The sequence below is a fragment of the Carassius gibelio genome, chromosome B1 (assembly GCF_023724105.1).
Source record: "Carassius gibelio isolate Cgi1373 ecotype wild population from Czech Republic chromosome B1, carGib1.2-hapl.c, whole genome shotgun sequence".
NCBI classification, from domain to species: Eukaryota; Metazoa; Chordata; class Actinopteri; order Cypriniformes; family Cyprinidae; genus Carassius; species Carassius gibelio.
The window spans coordinates 28,012,698-28,035,676 of record NC_068396.1 but is presented as its reverse complement, the minus strand read 5'-3'; the positions used below and the strand labels follow the sequence as shown (position 1 = coordinate 28,035,676).

Here is a 22,979-nt window from a genome sequence, read left to right as displayed (position 1 = left end):
AATACATATTTGTAGTCCATATTATGTGGGAGTGTGTTTCTATACTTACTTAGTTACGCTTGTGCAAACTGTAGGCCAACACAAAAATGTTCACAGACACAAAATCTGTTTTAAGGACTATTACTCAAAAAGAAATGTGACTGATAAATGGTGTTTTTCACTCTAAAAAATAAGAAATTGTTACTTTAAGGAGTGAGATTAGAGCTAGTCCCTCAGAGTTTGCTTTATTTTAAAAATATGTTCGATAGATTCTCTCTGTATCTCACCTTTCACTGAGGCCAGACAAACTGCTCTGAACTCATGCGTTTAGATTCAGGGTGAGGTAGGCAACATTTCAAAGATAAAAAAGATGAACTAAAGCCTGAAGCTGCAGCCCACCTGTCCAAAAATAGTCCGGACCTGAGGCTTTGCATACGAGTCAGAATATTTTAGCTTCAGTGGACAATAAAGCATAGGGCATTAGGATGTTTTTTTTTTTTTTTTTTTATAACGTAATTACTCAACAGAATATGTATTAAGCCTCTAAAGCCTGATATATGAAATAATAGTCAGAAAGATTGAATTGATTGAAACGGAACTGATTATTGAACCTTTAGACGAAAAATAAAAATACATTTTTCTTGTCTTTTATGGCTAATGTAGTACGATATGAGAATATGGAACTCATATTCAAGGAGGAAAAACACCAGTTTTATTCAGAGGCCCAAACTGAACAAGAATATGCCATTTATTGCAGATTTTTTTATTTATATGGCCAAATGAAATTCTGATAGCTTGTTATGTAAATCGAGATCTTCATGCATATGAGTTGTCACTCTATATCTCACAATAATATGTCTTAAGATATTAATATGCTTTGTATTATGATCAAAGCTCTGTATAGTAATTGTCAGAGGAAAAACATAACACAGTACATAACTGTGAAATACTGAACGTTACACAAAAATCTGATTTTAACATCTGATACTGAAATTAATAACCAAGTAAACCTAATCTAAGTCGTCATTTTGAAATATTAATAACAATGTAAAATTATTTTATACCTTATTAAATTTACTAAATTTATCTTTAAACAATTTTACAGCAAAAAGACACCTACAACACCACGAGCTGAAGGTGGACAATTTTACAATTATAGGCTATTAAAATGCTTTTTACTTAAAAAAAGAAAAAAAAAGTAGTAATTATATTTCAGATAACAAAACACTTAGCCTGTCAAATATGATACAGTAGGCTTTAGGGTGACATATGTAAATCAAAACAGATTTAATGTAATTTAGGGGACGCATTAATGAGACATTTTATTTATTTATTTATTGTTTGTTTGTTCAAGGGACACTACAGAATTAATTTTCCATGGATAGACAGAATTAATATTCAGAAAAAGGCGGATTGTCATCTCAGGTTGCCGACGGCGGCCGGTGACGTAAACATCACCCATTCGAGGCCTGACGTCACCGCTGACCGCACTAATGATTGGCGGATCCTAGAGAGCGCGTCTTTGTGTAGAAGGACCCCACTTCCGCAACATTTCAGATTTAGGTTTTTTGTTCTAATCCATCGCTGTATAACATGCCATTTCTTAAATAGTTGCACAAACTGCGTCGTTTCTCCAAAATACGCGAAAGACAATAAATGCATACATTTACCCTCAACATAAATCCAGCATTTCCTTGTACTCATAATTCCCAACGCAGTCTGGATTTATTGAGCGTTCACCTTGGTTTAAATTACGGATTCACGTTGATTTTCTCAATGCATGATAAATATAGCCCACGAGCGTAGTCGTGATGTCAGTGGATTTTAGGTGCCCCCTCAGGATGCCTGAGTAGTTGCGCTCACCGCCAATGAGCGTCTCCAGTGTGAATGTCCTTCATTTCTCTGTCTGATTAGAGAACTTGCCATCACGGATCCAAATCTGGATTTAAATAGGAAAGACAAGCACCTCTCCGGTTCGCCGCTGCCCCTCAACCGCGTGACACTCTGGAGCATCTGAACCAACTTTAACTGAGCGCGACATGGAGTGCCGAGTTCTGTCGATTCAGAGTCACGTCGTGAGAGGATACGTGGGAAATAAATCCGCATCCTTTCCGTTACAGGTGAGCACCGTTCATCCGAGGCTCGCGACGGCTGGAGCGGCTCGATACACTCGTGATAATTGTTATGTTGTGGTGCATGACCGCGTGTGATGCTAGAGAAATGAAAGGTCACATGGTCGACATTCCCTTGCATGCTGTTCTTGTGCAATTTGAGATATTTATGTAGTAAACTTCCCTTATGCGAAATCTAGAGTATTGCATTCCCAGAATTTGGCCTTTTGCAGTGATATACGAGAATGCATTTAAAATATGCTCCCATTAATAGTGACTCGATTGTCACAAAAACTTAAAGCTCTGCTTAAGAGGCTCGTGCTGTCAAAACACCGGCACGGTAAATGAGTGAGTGCCGTTTATCATCACAGGAAAACATGGTTAGGATCTCGGTTTCTGAAAGATCATTTGGCATGAGGGATCGCGCCGCGTCCAAATCATTAAACCGGACTCATTAGGTTCTGAATGTCTCCAGCTGTCATCGTGGCATCAGAAAGCGGCTCTTCTTGTGACTCGAGCTCCTCTTCTGCACGCTCGCGCTGCCGGCGCTGACGTCACAGCCGGGACACTCGATTCTGTTCCAGAGAAATCGTGACATTTTTCTTTCCAAGGCTCTCCCAGCCGTGTCTAAAACCCACGCTCGCGCATCCTGCGTTTTAATGTTTCATCTCGAAACTTCTGAGTCAGCTTGTTTCAGTGACCGAGAGTTCTAGATTAACCCTCATGTTTTGGAAAGGTCTTCAAACCCAAATCTGTACATGATGCAAATACCATTAATAGTGCTACTACTAACAGTAAATTAAGTTAAGCTTTCATTTCCCCTCAGAAATCTTTCAGTCTGTTCCTGTGACAAAGCTTTCACTTTTATGACTAACACAGTTGAGTTCAACATAATAGCAGTCCAACATCACTAACCAGATCAATCATTGTTTTTAATAGAAATTATATTTCTACATGGCAAATATTTTACCAGAAGGTGTAGTAGAGTAATAGAAGTAATGCTAATTCTGTGTTACTGAATCATTAATTGAAAAGGGCATGTTCAAAATAAAAGCAGTGTGGAGTCTAACTAGAGAGGTTGATCAGTCTGCGAAAAAACTGGGGTCAAACAAGTGGTCCTTATTTAAGGACGAAGGTAGCAAATATTGTACTGTGCATTTCTGTCTAAAAATATGAGTAAAATGGTTCGTTCCAGACATTGTTCAGAAGAAGAGTGTGCTTTGATTTAAAAATTTGATTAAAAACAAATAAAGAAGTGCAAAAAATGATGGGGTGCTTAGCTAAAATGATATCAAATGCTTTAAAATGGCAACCAAAGCCAGAAAGACGTGGAAGAAAACTGAAAACTACTATTCAAATGGATCGAAGAATAGCCAAGATGGCAAAGAGTCAGTCAACAATCAGCTCCAGGGTGACCAAAGAAAGTCTAAAGTTACCTGTGAGTACTGTAACAATCAGAAGACGCCTATGTGAAGCCAAGCTATCAGCTAGAAGTCCGCACAAAGTCCCATTGTTAAAGACACGTGCTGAAGAGGTTACAATATGCCAAAGAACACACTGACTGGCCTAAAGAGAAATGGTGCAATATTTTGTGGACTGATGAAAGCAAGATTGTTCTTTTGGGATCTAGGGGCCGCAGATAGTTTGTCATATGACCCCCAAACACTTAATTCAAGCCCCAGTACACTGTGAAGACCGTGAAGCATGATGGCGCAAGCATTATGATATGGGGATGTTTCTCATACTACGGTGTTGGGCCTATTTATCGCATTCCAGGGATCATGGATCAGTTTGAGTACGTTAAAATAATTAAAGAGGTCATGTGGCCTTATGCTGAGGAGGAAATGTCCTTGAAATGGGTGTTTCAACAAGACAATGACCCCAAACACACCAGTGAGCAAGCAGCATCTTGGTTCCAGACCAACAGGATTAACGTTATTGAGTGGCCAGCCCAATCTCTGGACCTTAATCCAATAGAAAACTTGTGGGGGGACATCAAAAAAGCAGTTTCTAAGGCAAAACCAAGAAATGCAGAGGACTTGCGGTCTGTTGTGCAATCGTCCTGGGCTGGAATACGTGTTCACAGGTGCCAGAAGTTGCTCGACTCCATTCAAAACAGATGTGATGCAGTTCTCAGAAACCGTGGCCACACAACTAAATATTAGTTCAATTCACAAGAAAGCTAAATCTTCAAGCATTTTTCTGTTTATATAGTAAATGTTTGACTTTGTAAAGAAACATGCAGACACTTCTTTTTTTTTGACATTTTAACATTCCTTTTTCTTCACTTTCTGTAAAGTAATGACAAATTTGATACATTTTTCTCCATGCTTTGATTTAGAATAGAACGTGCAGTGTTCCCAATCCATTTGTGTGTATAGAAATAAAAGTTATTATAAGGATTTTAAACACACTGCTATTATTTAACTGAACACAACTGTTTTTAATATATATTATACACACACACACACACACACAGGTTTGTTTTTGTGAAAAGTGGGGATATCCCATAGGCGTAATGGTTTTTATACTGTAGAAACTGTATATTCTATGGCCCTATACCAACCCTACATCTAAGGAAACTTTGTGCAGTTTTACTTTCTCAAATTTATAAGCGTTTTGAAAAATGGGGTCATGGGTTATGTCCTCATAAGTCACCCTATCCTTGTAATACCTGTGTCATACCCATGTCATTATACAGAGTTGTGTCCTGATATGTCACAAAAACAAGAGCACACACACACACACACACTCACTGAACACTTTATTAGGTAGACCTTGCAAGTACCGGGTTGGACCACTTTTGCCTTCAGAACTGCCTTAATTCTTTCATGGCATAGATTCAACAAGGTGTTGGAAACATTCCTCAGAGATTTTGGTCCATAGTGACATGATAACATCACGCAGTTGCTGCAGATTTGTCGGCTGCACAACCATGATGCGAATCTCCCTTTCCACCACATCCCAAAACTGCTGTATTGGCTTGAGATCTAGGGACTGTGGAGGCCATTTGAGTAAAGTGAACTCATTGTCATGTTCAAGAGTCTGAGGTGATTTGAGCTTTGTGACATCTGGATTGCATTATCCTGCTGGAAGTAGCCATTAGAAGAGGGGTACACTGTAGTCATAAAGGGATGGACATGGTCAGCAACAATACTCAGGTAGGCTGTGACATTTAAACGACGCTCAGTTGGTACTGAGGGGCCCAAAGTGTGACAAGAAAATATCCCCCACAGCATTACACCACCACCAGCAGCCTGAAGCTTTGAGACAAGGTAGGATGGATAATGCTTTCATGTTCTTTACACCAAATTCTGACCCTACCATCTGAATGTTGCAGCAGAAATCGAGATTCATCAGACCAGGCAACATTTTTCCTATCTTCTATTGTCCAATTTTGGTGAGCTCGTGTGAATTGTAGCCTCCGTTTCCTGTTCTTACAGGAGTTGCACCCGGTGTAGTCTTCTGCTGCTGTACCCCATCTGCTTCAGGGTTCGACGTGTTGTGCATTCAGAGATGGTATTCTGCATACCTTGGTTGTAACGAGTGGTTATTTGAGTTACTGTTGCTTTTGTCATCTCTAACCAGTCTGCCCATTCTGCTCTGACCTCTGACACCAACAAGGCATTTTCGTCCACACAACTTCCACTCACTGGATATTTTCTCTTTTTCAAACCATTCTCTGTAAACCCTAGAGATGGTTGTGCGTGAAAAATCCCAGTAGATCAGCAGTTTTTGAAATGCTCAGACCAGCCCCTCTGGCACCAACAACCATTCCACGTTCAAAGTAACTTAAATCCCTTTCTTTCCGATTCTGATGCTCGGTTTGAACTTCAGCAAGTCGTCTTCAGCATCACATCTAGATGCTGCGTTGTGATTGGCTGATTTGCAATTTGTGTTTACAAGCAATTGAACAGGGGTACCTAAATAAGTGGCTGGTGAGTGTATATATTATCTGTATGTGTATGTAAATCTGAATGTATGTGTGTGCATGACCCTGAACCACAAAACCAGTCATAAGAGTGCATTTTTTTTAGATTAGTTAGGATAGGACAAGATTTGGTTGAGATTGAGAAAATTGTCTTTAAATTTGTCCAAATGAAGTTCTTAGCCTTGCATATTTTTAATCAACATTTAAGTTTTGATATATTTACAGTAGGAAATGTATCAAATATCTTCATGGAACATGATCTTTACTTAATATCCTAATGATTTTTAGCATAAAAGAAAAAATTATAATTTTGCTCCATGCAGTGTATTGTTGGCTATTGCTACAAATATACCCATGTTACTTATGACTGGTTTTGTGCTCCAGGATCTCTCTCTCTCTATATATATTGTATATATATTGTACTTTTGAGCAACTTGATACCAACTAGTCTTGTGTTATTAGTATAATAATTTAGGAAGCTATTTATTTTAAAACAAGCATACATAGACACTTATATATATATTGTATTTATACTAAGAACTATGAATTGAAATAGCAGATAGAAAAGCTGTTAGTTATCAATAATAACCAGATGAACCACATGCTACTAATAGCGCTGCTGCAAATAGTATATGAAATTATCCTTTATTTTCCTTTCAAATATGTTCCCCTTGACATAATCGAACCCCAGTAGACCAATATTATGAAAGTATTAACTTTCAAGATACTATGACTCATTTGCACCATCTTTTGAGCTCTCTACCTTAAAAACACCCCTACTATATGGTTCTGTGTAAGTATATCATGTATTCTTATTTTGACTATCACAGGCCTGTGTGAGTCTTGCAACTGTGTTACTCTCTGAATGAGCTTCTTTTCATGTTTAAAATGTTTGTGTGTGTGTGTGTTTCAGGTCTTGGGGTTTGAGGTGGACTCGATCAACTCTGTTCAGTTCTCCAACCACACAGGTAGGCTGACACACATATTCGGCTGATGTTGGGAAAACAGCTTTTTACTGTGAAACAGTGTCATTTGAAAGCATTTTAGATAGAAGTAATCATGTGGTTCACTTTGGATAAAGTGTCTTGAAATCTGCTTGTCTTTTCCTCATTTGTAAAATCTGCTAATTATTAAATGTAAAGGTATAAGTATTTAGAATGTTGTGGAAGCATATTTGTTATCATGATGTCACACATGCGCTGATGAGTAGAATGTGTTACTGTGTGATGCCATAATTAGGGCAAGATGGAATCTTTTTTTTAAATGTGTTAAATAGAATAATTGGAGTTCTTTTTTTTATTAGGAAGTTGTCTAATAATATGGCAATAAAACATATGCACAGTCACTGACAAAACTGACAAAATAAATCATTGCAGATTTTATAATTGTAAGATAATGTGTTCAAGTTATTATTTTCATATAATAATAATAAAAATAATTATAACAAATACTTTTATAATGACTTTATTAAAAATGCTCACCAGATGAACAAGCTGGTAATATTGGCAGAAATGTCCTACGGTTTCTAAACATTTCAGCCAGTCGCAGTATTTTTATATAAGGGTTTGAGTCATTTTTATTCAGATGTTTTTTTTTAAGCTTTAATCAGTTATTGGATATCACTTGTGCCGAGCGCCCAAATGCATTTTCATATTCTTGCAGTATATTTCATTTGCAAACGCACTGTTGTGCCCCTTGACCTCTTTCTTCAACTATGTTGATCTGTCTTACTGTCAAGAGGACAGAAACAGATGCTTCATTGAAGTGCTTAATGCATACTGCATTCACTTGGTGTGGCATGTCATTTTGAGCTGTGTGTGAGTAGAAAAGTGCCGTCAGTGAGCTGTCCAAACAGACCAAGCACTGAACCCTGTGTTTTACTCACCCTCAAAGCATCCTAGGTGGATGTGACTTTCTTCTTTTAGACTAATCCAATCTGAGATATACTAAAAATTGTCCTGGCTCCTCCAAGTCTTTCAATGGGGGTAAGCCGGTGTTGGGTCAGCTGTTCAGAAGACGTGAAATAAAGTGTGTCGATTATCGGTTTTTTTTTATGCCAAAAATCATTATGATATTAAGTAAAGATCATGTTCCATTGAGATATTTTGTAAATATCCTACAGTAAATATATCAAAACTTAATTTTAGATGAGTAATATGCATTGCTAAGAACTTTATTTGGACAACTTCAAAGGCGATTTTCTCAGTATTTAGATTTTTTTTGCACACTCAGATTCCAGATTCCAGTCCCTGTGAGAGAACAAAAAAGATATAGTACTAGAAAAGTTCCCTCTAGTGATTTCTGGACCAGCTTCTTATAGCACATCCCATTTTAAAGCACGAAAGTAGAATTAGCCTAACTGGCCTCGGATCAGTGGTCTAAACAACACTTGGCACAACCTGCTGTAGGCTGTTGCCCTGTGACTGTCCTCCCTCTCTGCTTTGATGCTTTCTTCTCCTCAGGGCTGCAACTTTGTCTTTAGCCACTTGAGGTTTTTTTTTTTTTTTTTTAAGCTTTTTAGGCTATAGATGGAGGGACATAGACCAAACCAGCAGCTCACTCAGTACCAGGGGTCTGAGTGATACACTGTGGAGAGATTCTCATCGGGATTTTGTTTTAGTTATGTAGGTATGTGGTTTAGGCCTGTGCACAACATTAGGCCTGAGTTTTTCTGAATAAGAAGCCTTTAGCTGTCCCAGCAGCACTTGTGGTTTCTGCACATGGCTAATTTAAATCATGCATCACTGGTTTAGAGTGAATGGATGGGCAGTTTGAAGGAGCAAATCATTGGGAAAATTAGGCTAAATAAAGTAGTGCTGTGTTTGTTGTCATGTCCTTGATGGCTTATTTCTTGGGTACTACTGGGTACTTCTGGAGTTTAGAAGCTACACTAGACTTTTTCCAGATGTTTCAGGCTTGTCTCAGTGTCCGTGATGTTAATTTTAAACTGAAGACAGTCGGATTATAATTCTGCATCTGAGTGGTTTTAGGCCAGAAGCAGTATTATCATTCCATTTCTAAATCAAAAATTTTTAATTTACCTTTTTATAAAATTTACACTTTGGTAGGAATGCATTTAAATAAAATAAAGCAATTCAGAAATATATATAAAGTTAAATGTTTTGCACAGATTAAAGTGCAAAAGAACTATAAAGACCAATAGGTAAGATGAAAATCATAGCAAATAAACAAATCTGAATGGCTATTTAAAATGATTAAATATGTTTTAGAGAGTAGTGCAGCTGGTTAATATATGGGGTTTCCAGGGTAAAGACTGCATTCTCTGCAGTTTAGCGCCATCTACTGTCAGAGAGTGAATGTGCTTTCATTCTCATGCGTGCTTGTTTACATCAGAGCACACACGTGTCTTTCAAGCAGCATACAGCGGTATTGTGCATTTTGACCAGTTGATTGGAATAGTTTTCTTAAAATGCATTTCAAATTCAGAATAATTTGTAATATATAATTATTTGCGGTATTTATAAGTGCCCACAATAACAATATTGTGCATATTGATTACCAAAATATATCGCATTACCGAATACCGGCACAAGTCTAATTACATCAGACATTTATTAGTTATTGACCATAAAATACAGTTCAAAAGTGTGCAGTCTGTAAGATTTTTGCTGTATCTTATGCTTACCAAGACTTCATTTATGCAATTAAAAATACCAAAATGTTGTGAAGTATTATTATAATACAAAATAACTGCTTTTTGCTTGATTATATTTTAAGATGCAATTTATTCCAAATATTGTAATAAATTTTTTTGTTTGGAAACCATAGTTTAAAAAAACAAGCATTTGAAATGTAAAGATATTTATTTTAAATGTAATTTTATTTTTTGCAACAACGTAAAACTCTTCAGTTCAATTTATCAATGATCAATTTAAAGGTACAGGTTGTAGGACCTGCCACAAGGGGACGCACTACCAAAACAATAACAATCGCATGATTTGATGACGCTAAGAACTGCTGACGGCCATCAATCAGACGGAAAGATAAATCATGGATGTAACGCGAGTTCAACGATTTGCGCGAGCTGATTACATACAAAGTCAATGCAAAGACGGGATCAGATTATGGATCAGACGCGTCCTCGCCCGGTTCTAGAGACGCGATGCCCCGAGTTTTGCATCCCATAATACTTATCTTGTTAATCGTTATAATAGCATATGTTTTCTGTAAAGATACGAATCAAAACAACTCACCTGTCGAGTAAAACACAAGCAAAATATATAACACTAGCCTAGTGGTTTCTGGATATTTTACTATAAAAATCTTTCAAATTGTACCTTTAATACACCCTTTGTTGGAAAAGTAACATTTTCTTAAAAAACTTACCGACCCCTAACTAGGGGTGGACAATATATTGAACGATATGATCATGTGCATTTCATCAGTAAAGCCGGTTCCCTGATTAGTGGTAAATTGCCATCACCTGCTTTCAAATGGAACGGCATTTAATAGACAGAGCCGTAGATCACTGACAAGCTACTCAATATTGCATTCATTATCGCAGATGAATCGCCTTCGATAATGAACGCAATATTGTGCAGCTTGTCAGTGATCTACAGCTCTGTCTATTAAATGCCGTTCCATTTGAAAGCAGGTGATGGCAATTTACCACTAATCAGGGAACCGGCTTTACTGATGAAATGCCTGTGACAATTGCATGCGATATATAACACAGCCCTACCTCTAACTTTTGATTAATTACTGGTGTATCATTGCTCATGTAAGTTAGTTTACACATTAGTTGATAGAGGTAACAGTATCCATTGAGCAGTTAATTGGTCATCTCTAGCTAATGTACAAACATTTAACTGAGTTTCTGAAACATCAGACTGAGCCCATTTTTTTCTTCCATCCGCGTTTAGAGTAGATGTCTTACTCAAGACACAGCATGTGTTAGTCATGATAAGTAATAATCATCATTATTCTGTTAACATTTTCTGGTAATCAGCATCAGCCAAAAGTACTTTCTGCCTGTTGATGTGACTTAGGGGTGGGCGATATCTCGATATTTAAAATATATCGAGATATTTTTTAAACACGATATGGATTTTGACATATCGTATATATCGATATGTTGTTTATATTTAATTCTGATTCCGCCACTTTGCTTCTTTGCCTTCTCTGTGCTTTCCTCGCCCCCGCTCGCTCGCCCCCGCCTCCTTGCTTTTGTCCCCACTCCCTTCGCGTGTATAGAACTAGTCTAAAAAACAAAGTCTAAAAACAAAAGGAAAACTGGCTCCATTATATGGAGATACTTTGGTTTTAAGGCGTAGGACGAACAGAAGGCAGATGTCTAACGTAGGGCCCAATGATTTCCGCGATGCAGAAAACGCGGACGGAATCCAGTCATAAAAACGGTATTTACAGTTAAACGCGGAATGTCACGGAATTGGTTAAATTTTGAATGAATTATCAAAAGTAGGTCATGCACTTAAATCAAATCGCAATATAGACTAATATCTGCAAATATTAACCCAGAAAAGTCTATTTAAATATGAATCCTGCATGTTCTGCGTGTCTGTGTTAACGAATGGCGCAGAAGCGCGTCTTCATTCATTAAACACACGGAAGCGCGTGATGTTCGCGCTGATTTCAGCGTCTTTCCTCTCACTGATAAAGATGTGAACACATGAGGAACATCTCCAGAACTGAACGAGAGTCACTTCATGAGCATCTGACCATTTGATTTGAGTAAAATTAGCTCATATCACATCATAGACTGTAGTATTACATACACAGAACTGTAAAGGTAAACCCGTCAAAATAAAAGTATTTGGCAGAAATATTTTAATATTGTTCAGCAGAATGTACATAGCCCACTACTACTATTATTAAAATGAAATGAACATATTTTTTTAAGGAATAATCACACAACATTTCTTCCATGTTTTATTTTTAATAGTAAATCCCCTTTGTTTACCAAAAAATAAAGTTTGCTTAATTTTAAATAATTAAAAGATAAATTAAATAAATGTTTTATGCCTTCATTTGACAACCAGAAAAATGTAAATACACAGAATTTCTGAAGGGAAAAAATTTCACATAAGGCTATTTTAAGATTTTTTTAAACTAATTAAGTTGTTTTTATGCATTTAAATAATTACACATGCTAAAACACAGAATTAGGTAACAATAAAGCATATGGTGAAGAAAAAAAATAAAACGTTTCATAGGGCCCTAAACATGTAATATTTGGCATATTTGTTTTTGCAGTAGTTTTAGGGGGGTTATTTTTCCTGTAAAGATATCGAGATATATATCGCATATCGAGATATAGCAAAATATATCGAGATATATTTTTTGCTCCATATCGCCCAGCCCTAATGTGACTTCAAGGTGATCTCCAATCTCTAGGACTTCATAGTTTGACTTTGGGAATATATTTACAGATTGTGACGTTCAGACCCTCATCTCTGTTCACAACATCAGTGTGTGCTGCCAAGTCATCTGGGTAGAAACAGCATGTACCTGATCACACGGCAGCTTCTGATGGTGATTTGCTGTGTAATAGAGTATCTGTATTATACGTGTGGGTGAAGAGGTTTGTGGTTAGAGTAGCAGCAGCAGGAAATGATGACGACAGACACCCGTTTTATCACAGATTCCCTTTCGCAGTCATCCCTTCCCCAAAACACACACACACATGCACATCAAAGTTACAATGATGCGTCTTTTTCATCCAGCCCCTCAGGCTTCCCTTTGTCCTGTTTCTTAGCAACACGAAACATACCATGTGACAAGCTCGGTGACTCACCTGAACTGTGACATCACAGCTCCTGCAGCAACAGCACTGGTGTCTGACGAAACAGAGGCGCTGCTGTCCGTGAGAGCAGGTGCAGGAAGTGTCATGTGACCAAACGAGATGTCCGTCAGCGGTCGCTCTGCATCGACACTGGATTTGGAATCTGATTTCTGTGTATTTGACGTGTGATCTGTCTTGATTCAGGATACTCTCACTGGAAGGGACAGGTCTTGACTGCAGATGAGCTTCATGTCCTGTATGAAGGGATCAAACTCAACAACGTCAACCACTACGACTATGTACTTACAGGTCAGTTCTTTGACTGACAGTGCACGCTGTTGCGGATCGTATTTGCATGCTTTTTTCAGCTGAGGGATGAAAACATGGAATGATGTTTGTACATGGGCCCTGTGTGAGACCCTAGAGACTCCTGGGACAGCATAATATCATAGAGAGGAAACTCTTTTGGCTGTGTAGATATCAACTAAAGGATTTGGGCTCTGTGGATTTCAGGAAAACAAACCAGTGAGAGTGGGGGAAAGTGTGTTTAAATAGTTTACATTTCAGTTTATTTAATTTAATTGCAGAAACTTTACATATACCAAACATACACATTTATTTGCAGAACATAAAAAAAAAATCTATATATATATTTGTAATATTTATTGCAATTTCTGTACAGTATTTCACGTTTTGCATAATTTTGACAAAATTACAATATAATGATATTAATAATATTAACAATTAACATTTTATAAACAATTAATACTAATGACATTTTATTTATTATTTATTATTTTTATATAATAACAATTACAATAGTTTGTTATAATAAAGTTTTATTCACTTAAAAAAAAAAATTACACATCATGTCTCATATTTAATCTCAAGCATTGTAACCAGGTGTAATCATTTTTGATTTTGATACAGTATATGTTATTAGTTGCAAAATTGTTTTAAAAATAAACTTTTGTAAAATATTTATATACAATATAATTCAAAAGTTTGTGGGTTTTGAAAGAAGTCTTATGTTCGACAAGGCTACATTTATATGATCAAAAATACTGTTAAACTGTAATATTGTGAAATATTATTACAGTTTTAAATAACTTTGTTTTATTTAAAGATATTATAAAATGTAAATGTATTCCTGTGATGTCAAAGCTGAATTTCCAGCATCATTACTCCAGTCTTCAGTGTCACATGATCCTGATTTACTGCTCAAGAAATATTTCTTGTTATTATATGTTGAAACAGTGTGTTTGTGGCAACTTAATGTTTTATGATAGATTGTCATAGCTTTCATGTCATTTAAGGTCTGGGACAAGAGTAAAGTAATAAATCTGTATATATAAAGATATACAATAAATAAAGACATCTCAGAATGTTCAAATTTGATTTATTACAAAATCAACCTGGTGTATAAAAAGTGCCAGTCATTGAAGAAGCTCTCACAGGAGTCGAATTGCCCCTTTTCTACAGAAAATGTAATGGTCTAGTTGATGTGTGTCTTGTGCATCCAGTAGTTTTGTGTTGTGTTGTCTGTCTGTTTTAGAAATCAATGCTTTTGTTTAGGAAGAATGCATTAAATGAATTAAAAGTGAGAGTTTATAATGCAGCAAAAGATTTATATTCTAAATGAATGCAGTTATTTTGATCGTTATATTCATCAATGAATCTAGAAAACATTTGAATGATGATAAGAAATGTTTTTTGAGCAGTAAATCTGCATATCCGCATCACAGGAATAAATAGCATTAAAATCTTTTAAAATGGAGAACAGTTATTTCAAATGATAAAATAGTTTTTACTGTATTTTTGATCAAATAAATGCAGCCTTGATGAGCATAAGAGACCCCAAACGTTTGAGCCCTGGAAGTTTAAGAGCTGTCCCAGCCCAAATAAATTGCGTTGATGTGTTTGTGTCCCAAAATTGCATCCACTTTAACAGTAGCAAATTTCTCGCTCTTTGTGCTGGTTGATCAGTAATATTTCAGCTCTTTTCATTACTGCAGGTTACAATAGAGACACATCGTTTCTGGAGATGGTGGTCGACATTGTTCAAGAGCTGAAGAGAGCCAATCCTAACCTTGTATACGGTGAGTGTTTTCCAGTCTTTTTCATCCTATCTTAACATAAAGGTTGTAACCTATAGATTTTCTACATTATGAATGGTTTTTACAAGCATGTTTACTTGGGTGTTTTTTAAATTCTTTTAGTCTTTTATTCAGCCAGGATGCGTTATGTTGATCAAAAGTGACAGAAAAGACATTTACAGTGTTACAAAAATGTCTCATTTCTATTTCAATTTAATGCTGGAATTTTGAACGTTACCGCTGATCAAAGTATCAGAACGAAAATGGAGCAAAAAACATTAAAAACTTTTAGTCTTTGAACGCTAGTGTACATTAATCCTGTACATTAAAGTATAACTTGTTTTACTGTTTCTCTCAGTTTGTGACCCTGTCTTGGGTGACCATGGTTCAATGGTAAGTTTACTTGTGTCTTCTGTCCCATTCTGTTCATTATCCAGGAACCAGAATTTGGAAATGTGACTTTTATTTCTCATAGTACTCTTTACCTCTCGCAGTATGTTCCTCAGAATCTCCATCCGGTGTACAAGAATAAAGTGGTGCCTGTGGCCGATATCATCACGCCCAACCAGTTTGAGGCAGAGTGAGTAGAAAACAGCTTTGTGTGTGTTATTTAGTGATTGGATGTTTGTGTGGTGCAAATGTCAAACCTCTAGCCCCTCGCCTGCTTCAGTAAGATTGCTGACAGAAGAGTGATTGTAGTTCCCTCTGGTGGTCAGCTGTGGATTTACCCATGAATCCTCACATCACACTGCTGTGCCAGAAACGCTTCTCAGTCCATGTTCTTTGTTCCAGGTTGTTGACAGGGAAGAATATCAGCACGGAGAAAGATGCTGTTGAGGTGAGTTCAAATACATACATGAAAAATCATGGCCCTCATAATAGCCTTAAAAATAGGAAGCAGACATAAACATCAATGTAAATTTATATGCACTAGCTGCAAATGATACATTTCCAATTTTTATTAATATTATTATTTAAAAAGTCATTTTATTTTTAGGATTACCTTATTATATATTTTATTATAATATATATTATTTATTAGTATATTATTATTAATGTTATTATTATCTAATATTAAATTAGTAATAATTTTAAAAGATTTCAAATGATTACTATTATTATAATTAATAATAAATTATTATCAATAGAGTAATAAAATAAACAGTTACTATAAATAGTAGTTGTAGTATTATTATTATTATTAAGTAATAATGTTTTATTAGTATTTCAATATAAATGATTATTGTCTTTGTTATTTTGTTATATATTGTTTTTTACTGTTCTATTATTATTATTATTATTATTATTATCTAATATTAAATTATTATTGCCAATAATTGTATTATCTTATATATACATATATTATCTAGTATATTATCATGATATAATATATATTATTGTAATGTAAATAATAATTATTATTATAATTGTTATTGTTGTTATTATTATTGATAATAAGGAATATAAGAACAATGAAAATATGTTTATATATATATATATATATATATATATATATATATATATATATATCTTTTATAATAAAAAATCAATTAAAATCTTATCTAATATTAATCTATCAATATTATCTAATAATCTACTAAAAGATAATTAATAGTAGTAGTAGTTGAAAATCATTCTTATTATTATTATTTTATCTACTAATATTATTTTTATTGTAATGTGAATATCATTTTTATTATTGGTATTATTGCACCCTTTTTTGTGAACCCCTTTGAAGACTGTTGTCTGTATTATTATTTTTTTACTTTTGAAACAAGGCACATTGCTGTTCACATGTTACTGGCACCCTGTCGAGGTCTCAGACTGTGTGTGTGTGTGTGTTCAGGTGATGGACCTGCTGCATAAGATGGGTCCAGACACCGTGGTCATCACCAGCTCTGATCTTCCCGCTCGTCTCGGAGACAGATTCCTGGTGTCTTTTGGCAGTCAACGTATTTGTAAGTGTGTGCACTTCCTGTTCAGCTCAGAATTGTTTGTTGTGGATCTAAAAACTCGTCAACTGCTGAACGGTGGAAGATAATATCTCTGTGTGCAGATTTGACCAGTGACAAAATTTGCAATCATGAGAGCTGTTTGAATGCATATGAGTTCAGATATTTTTATGTTAGTGTTTTTATATCTATGGGATTGTGTAGCATGGTGGGTAAAGATCAGGGCTGGTTCATGTATTGACGCGATTCTACTGAAATTACCCAGAACATTTGTACCAGGAACTTTTTTCTCCCCAGACCTGAAGCTTTCTGTGTTTCCACCTAAAGTACCAGGAAGATTAGGCAAATAGTCTGGTGACGTAGGCCTGCGCGCCTTTCTCAAATTTGACGTTTTTTATTTTTATTTTAACATATAGATAAATTTAATACAGACCAAAGATTACCTGTTAGATTTACCCAAAACGAAGATAACCCAAAACAAACATATCTTATGTTTAACCACTAAAGACACATCAGAGCCAGCGGCACACATCAGAAGATCTAGCCGAGGAGAGGCTGCTCTTGGCGGATACATGAGGACTGAGCTCTCACTGATCGCGTGGAGCTCACAGTCTCTGAAATCGGCAAAACATCTTTTTAAATAGGCGTCGTCTTTATAAATAAACAACAGATTTGAGTTTTAAACAACTACTTTCTCTCCTGAAATACTTTTAAAATTACATTTCATGACACATTAACAGTAATATTTTGAAAATGTTGATCTGAATAAATGGTGTGAACTCAACCAATCAGGATGTTTATAGCGTCCAAGTCCCGCCCCCAAAAGTTCCTGAACTTTGAAAAAGTACCACCTCGCCAGCTGAGACTTTCTGAGGGGCATTTTTTTTACCCAGAATTTTTAGTTCCTGGTTCCTGCGGTGGAAACACACCGAGTACCAGGCCAAAGTCCCTAGTTCCTGGGTAAAGTTCCTGCGGTGGAAACGCGGCTTATGATCAGTTCTTGTAAAGAGAATGATGAATAAAATAAGCACGTTTGTGCAGTGATGCCTGACGGTACAAGGACGACCCAGCGGATCCGAATAGAGGTGCCGAAGGTGGATGCGGTCTTTGTGGGGACCGGGGATCTGTTTGCTGCTATGCTGTTGGCCTGGACTCACCATTACCCAACAGACCTGAAGGTACAGCATATATTAAATCATTGTGCCAGAAACACATCCCAGTGATCACGCAGCGTAGTAAGAAAATGCTGATCAAGTCTCTTTCTCCCTGTTATTCTGTTCTTCGCAGACGGCTTGTGAGAAGACCTTCTCTGTTATGCACCATGTCATTCGGAGGACTATATCTTATGCCCATGGTAAAACAACAGCCAAAAGCTGTGTAATTGATATGCATGTTGTAAGGTTGTCAATACACTTTCAAAAACTAATACAATACTAAACATACTTTTATTTAAAAGATTAAACAATATAAACATTAAAAAAAAAATGTGGCATGAGACCTACAAACACTCATCAAACAGACATCAACAATTCTGTCCTCATTTAGCTCAAGTTGATCTTCTGTGGAACATAAAAGAAGATATTTTTAAGAATGTGGGTTACCCAAAGACTGAAAGAAAGAAGTTGAGTAAATACTGACAGAACGTTCATTTTTGGGTGAACTATGCTTTTCAGTAAACTTATTTTTTCCAAGTCATATTTTGAGTCAAAAATAAAACTAAGAACAATAATAATAATGTTTTTCAGGTATCTTGCATCAGTATGAAGTACCAAAATCCATTAAACATTCAAAAATTAGGGAGAAATGACTTATTATATTATATATTCTAAATTATTAGATTCAATTATTTTCTACTAATTAAAGTGATAAAATCTCAATCATAGAATATTTGTTCACGTACATTGGTTTACAGTTATGGCCATTGTAAAGACTAAAAATACAAAAAAGGTGTGCACATCCCAAACATCCAAATAGGACGCAGGTGCAATACAACTGAATGATATAGACAAATAAAGAAGTGAAGTCTGCACACTGAAAACTACTGCTCCAGAGGATTTTAATCAAGCAACGTTTCGACCTTCAGGTCTTCATCAGGCACCTGATCAGTGCCTGATGAAGACGCGCTTATCCGGGAGAAATGCTAATATAAGGACTTCCGTTCTCGTCTACGTCATTATATCCACAATCGAAAAAAAACAGCCAAAACTTGTACCAACCTGGAAGTACGATTTTCAGCACAGAAATGCTTTGTCATTCGTCCAAATTATTTTTTAAAACTTTTTTTTTTTTAAACCATTTTTGGAATGAGAATCCATCTCTTTAACACTGTGAACAACTCTGAATACACAAAACATCATTGTAGCCCCCCTTTAAGCAGTAGTGTAATTGAATGATCACGGAGTCATCCCTCTCTTGTGTGTTTTTTTTTAGAGATTGCAGGTCCTGGTAGAAGACCCAGCCCGGCCCAGCTGGAGTTACGGATGGTCCAGAGTAAAGCTGACATAGAGGATCCAGCCGTAGTCATTGAGGCCACTGTTATATAGAGCCGCTACATCTCATCCACACATTTCACCCTCCACCCTCACAACTGCACAATGTATAGATGTTGTACATTTTGATATGTAATGTGACATTGCCTTAGAATCTCAGCCAGAGCACAACAGTTCCATTTAAAGAGATTCAGCAGGGTACAGCCAAACAAGTGAGAGGAAGAGAGCCATCGTGCTCCGAGAGAGAGAGTAACCAATAGGAGAGTGGGAGAGATGATCAGCCTCTCTCATTCACTCGGTTTTGTGCATCTTCAACATCTCTCTCTCTCTCTTTCTCTCAAAGCTGCTCAAGAACTCCGGTTCGTCCTGCACATAAAGCCCCAGTCACTGACGTTTCCAGACCAGGTCAGTTATGGAACTAAACTGCCATTGATCTAGTGAGGACCAAAATGTAAGAACAAACAAAAAAATGAAATTAATATAGGTGTGATGCTTTCTAAGCTCTGTGATTTTGAGTCAGAGCAGTTCAGCAACAAACACAGAAAACAAAACCTAGATGGCTGAGTCTCACAAAAACTGTCAAGAATGCCAGAGTCATATTTCGTCCTGAATCAAATGATCAAAATAAGATTTTTATTGCATAAAGGAAAAATAAGGATATTATTAGCACCATTAAGATTTTGTGTATTAGGGTATTTTTTTATTACTGTATTCTTTCCCCAGTTCTGCAATTGCTCACTGCAATGGGAAAAATTATCAACTTTATATTATATTTTTTTTATTGTATATACATTTAGAAAAGTATATTTAATTTTAATTATATATTAGTGCTGTCAGATCGATTAATCGCACATATACAAACTTTTATTTTGGATGCCCTATTATATATGTACAAACCCGATTCCATAAATGTGAGTAAAAAAGGAATGGAATAATTTACAAATCTCATAAACTTATATTTTATTCACAATAGAATATAGATAACATATCAAATGTTGAAAGTGAGACATTTTAAAATGTCATGCCAAATATTAACTCATTTTGAATTTCATGAGAGCTACACATTCTAAAAAAGTTGGGACAGGTAGCAAGAAGAGGCAGGAAAAATAAAATGTACATATAAGGAACAGCTGGAGGACCAATTTGCAACTTTTTAAAGAAAAAGAGCCTCTCAGAGTGGCAGTGTATCTCAGAAGTCAAGATGGGCAGAGGATCACCATCCCCCAATGCTGTGGTGAAAAATAGTGTAGCAATATCAGAAAGGATTTTCTCAGAGAAAATTTGCAAAGAGTTTAAAGTTATCATCATCTACAGTGCATAATATCATCCAAAGATTCAGAGAATCTGGAACAATCTCTGTGCGTAAGGGTCAAGGCCGGAAAATGGACTGTGGCAAAGTGGAAAACTGTTCTGTGGTCAGACGAATCAAAATTTGAAGTTCTTTTTGGAAAACTGGGACGCCATGTCATCCGAACTAAAGAGGACAAGGACAAACCAAGTTGTTATCAGCGCTCCGTTCAGAATCCTGCATCTCTGATGGTATGGGGTTTCATGAGTGTGTGTGGCATGGGCAGCTTACACATCTGGAAAGGCACCAAAAATACTAAATGGTATATCCAAGTTCTAGAATAACATATGCTCCCATCCAGACGTCGCCTCTTTCAGGGAAGACCTTGCATTTTCCATCATGACAATGCCAGACCACATACTGCATCAATAACAACATCATGGCTGAGTAGAAGAAGGATCCGGGAACTGAAATGGCCAGCCTGGAGTCCAGATCTTTCACCCATAGAAAACATTTGGTGTATCATAAAGAGGAAGATGCGACAAAGAAGACCTAAGACAGTTGAGTAACTAGAAGCCTGTATTAGACAAGAATAGGACAACATTCCTATTCCTAAACTTGAGCAACTTGTCTCCTCAGTCCCAGACGTTTGCAGACTGTTATAAAAAGAAGAAGGGATGCCACATAGTGGTAAACATGGCCTTGTCCCAACATTTTTGAGATGTGTTGATGCCATGAAATTTAAAATCAACTTACTTTTCCCTTAAAATGATACATTTTCTCAATTTAAACTTTTGATATGTGATGTATTCTGAATAAAATATTGAAATTTGTACAGTGTCCCAAATTTTTGGGAATCGGGTTTGTGTATCCTTTCCTTTATATTTACATACACACACATATATATATATATATATATATATATATATATATATATATATATATATATATATATATATATATATATATATATATAATTTTTACTTTTTTTTATTGTCACCATTTTTTTTTTCAGTGATAAAATGTGATTATTTGTCACAATACAAACAATTTCAGTCCTAAACATAGATTTTCTTAATTCAAAATATTTTTCTTTACGCAAAATCTAATTCTCTGTTTTTATCTTTAGATTTGGGAGTTTAGTTTGGCTTTGGCTTTTTTTAGTTTGGGTGAGATTTACCCAGAAAGCTTTGTTCTCTGTGGTTCTTGAAAAGATGTGTTGTAGCCAACTTCAAAAATGAACAAGTTGTTAAAAGTGTATTACAGACCCAAAGCACTCATTTGTGTGAGAGTCCAACTTGTGTCTAAAATGTGTTTTATTGTTTATTTTTAGAGATGCGCTGCTGTATTTTGTGACTTGTTGATGATTTTGGCGAGATAGACCGTAATCATTTTTGGCCTTGCTCATGTGTATATGATTTAATTCTCGTTCCATTGATGTCATTTTGCATGGAGCATTTCACTTCATGTTTGTTTGTAAGTGTAACTAACATCATCATCTCATTTGCTTTGAACTGATTGTATTTGCATTGATAATCTACTTGTTTTTACAAGCAGAAGAAACTTTAAAAGTAGTTTTAACTTTTTATTTGATGGTACTTTCATATCTTATAAGGAAAAGACTTGTATGAAGTCTGAAGTACTGAGGGAACTTCTTAAAATGCCTTGATTAACAGTAGCTGTGTATGTGTGCTGTCTGGGACCTGCGCCTGCTTCTCTCTCACCGTGTCCGAGAACATGGTGCCTTCTGGTTACAAAGCTGTGGAAGATAATAAAAGGCAGATGAGTTATATATTTCATCAAACTTGTTCTCCTTTGTTCAGTTCATAAGGAGATTGATTCAGGCAACGTCTGTTTATATACGCCATTCTCCATGACACTCCACAGTTAGATATGGATTTCTCAAGTATTATTTTTGACTTCTGTTTTACACTTAACTGATGCTCTTCCAAAACACATTTCTTTTATCCATCGTTTCATCCTCTGATCATTCTGAGTGAATCTCACGAAAACATATCCATGTCACATTAAACCCCAAAATCAAAAGAAGAAATGAGAACGAACTAGAAAAGAAAAAAAAAGCCCATTTTAGGCCCATTATCTTTTTCTAACTTTTTTTTTTTTGGTGCCAATTATGCACATTTTATTGTAATGTGATAATTAGTTACATCTAAATCAGCCCTGAATTGGTAAAAAAAAAAAATACATCAAAAGCATGATGTATAAGTATTTTATTAAATATAATTATTAATCGTATTTTTGCATTACCAAAATGATATATTAATTGTCATGAAAATAGTTTTAGAATTTATAAACTGTAAAAAATAGTTAAACTTAGACCGCATTAAGGCCTACAAGTGCGCAGAAAAA

General features: G+C 35.8%; 1 protein-coding gene across 1 annotated transcript; it reads left to right on the top strand.

The window, feature by feature from the left end:
- Positions 1-1,799: 1,799 nt before the first annotated feature.
- Positions 1,800-21,498, top strand: pdxkb (pyridoxal (pyridoxine, vitamin B6) kinase b). The gene is made up of 11 exons (XM_052545252.1): positions 1,800-2,099; positions 6,935-6,989; positions 12,989-13,093; positions 14,800-14,883; positions 15,239-15,273; positions 15,375-15,460; positions 15,673-15,718; positions 16,727-16,838; positions 17,874-18,010; positions 18,120-18,186; positions 19,263-21,498. The coding sequence occupies exons 1-11, from the start codon at positions 2,019-2,021 to the stop codon at positions 19,373-19,375; spliced, it is 921 nt and encodes a 306-aa protein (XP_052401212.1). The 5' UTR covers positions 1,800-2,018; the 3' UTR covers positions 19,376-21,498.
- Positions 21,499-22,979: the final 1,481 nt, after the last annotated feature.

Coding starts and splice junctions, on each gene's coding strand:
- pdxkb (XM_052545252.1), top strand. CDS start 2,019: ATGGAGTGCCGAGTTCTGTCGATTCAGAGTCACGTCGTGAGAGGATAC. Junction 13,094..14,799: donor CTACGACTATGTACTTACAG/GTCAGTTCTTTG, acceptor TCATTACTGCAG/GTTACAATAGAGACACATCG. Junction 16,839..17,873: donor TTTTGGCAGTCAACGTATTT/GTAAGTGTGTGC, acceptor ACGTTTGTGCAG/TGATGCCTGACGGTACAAGG.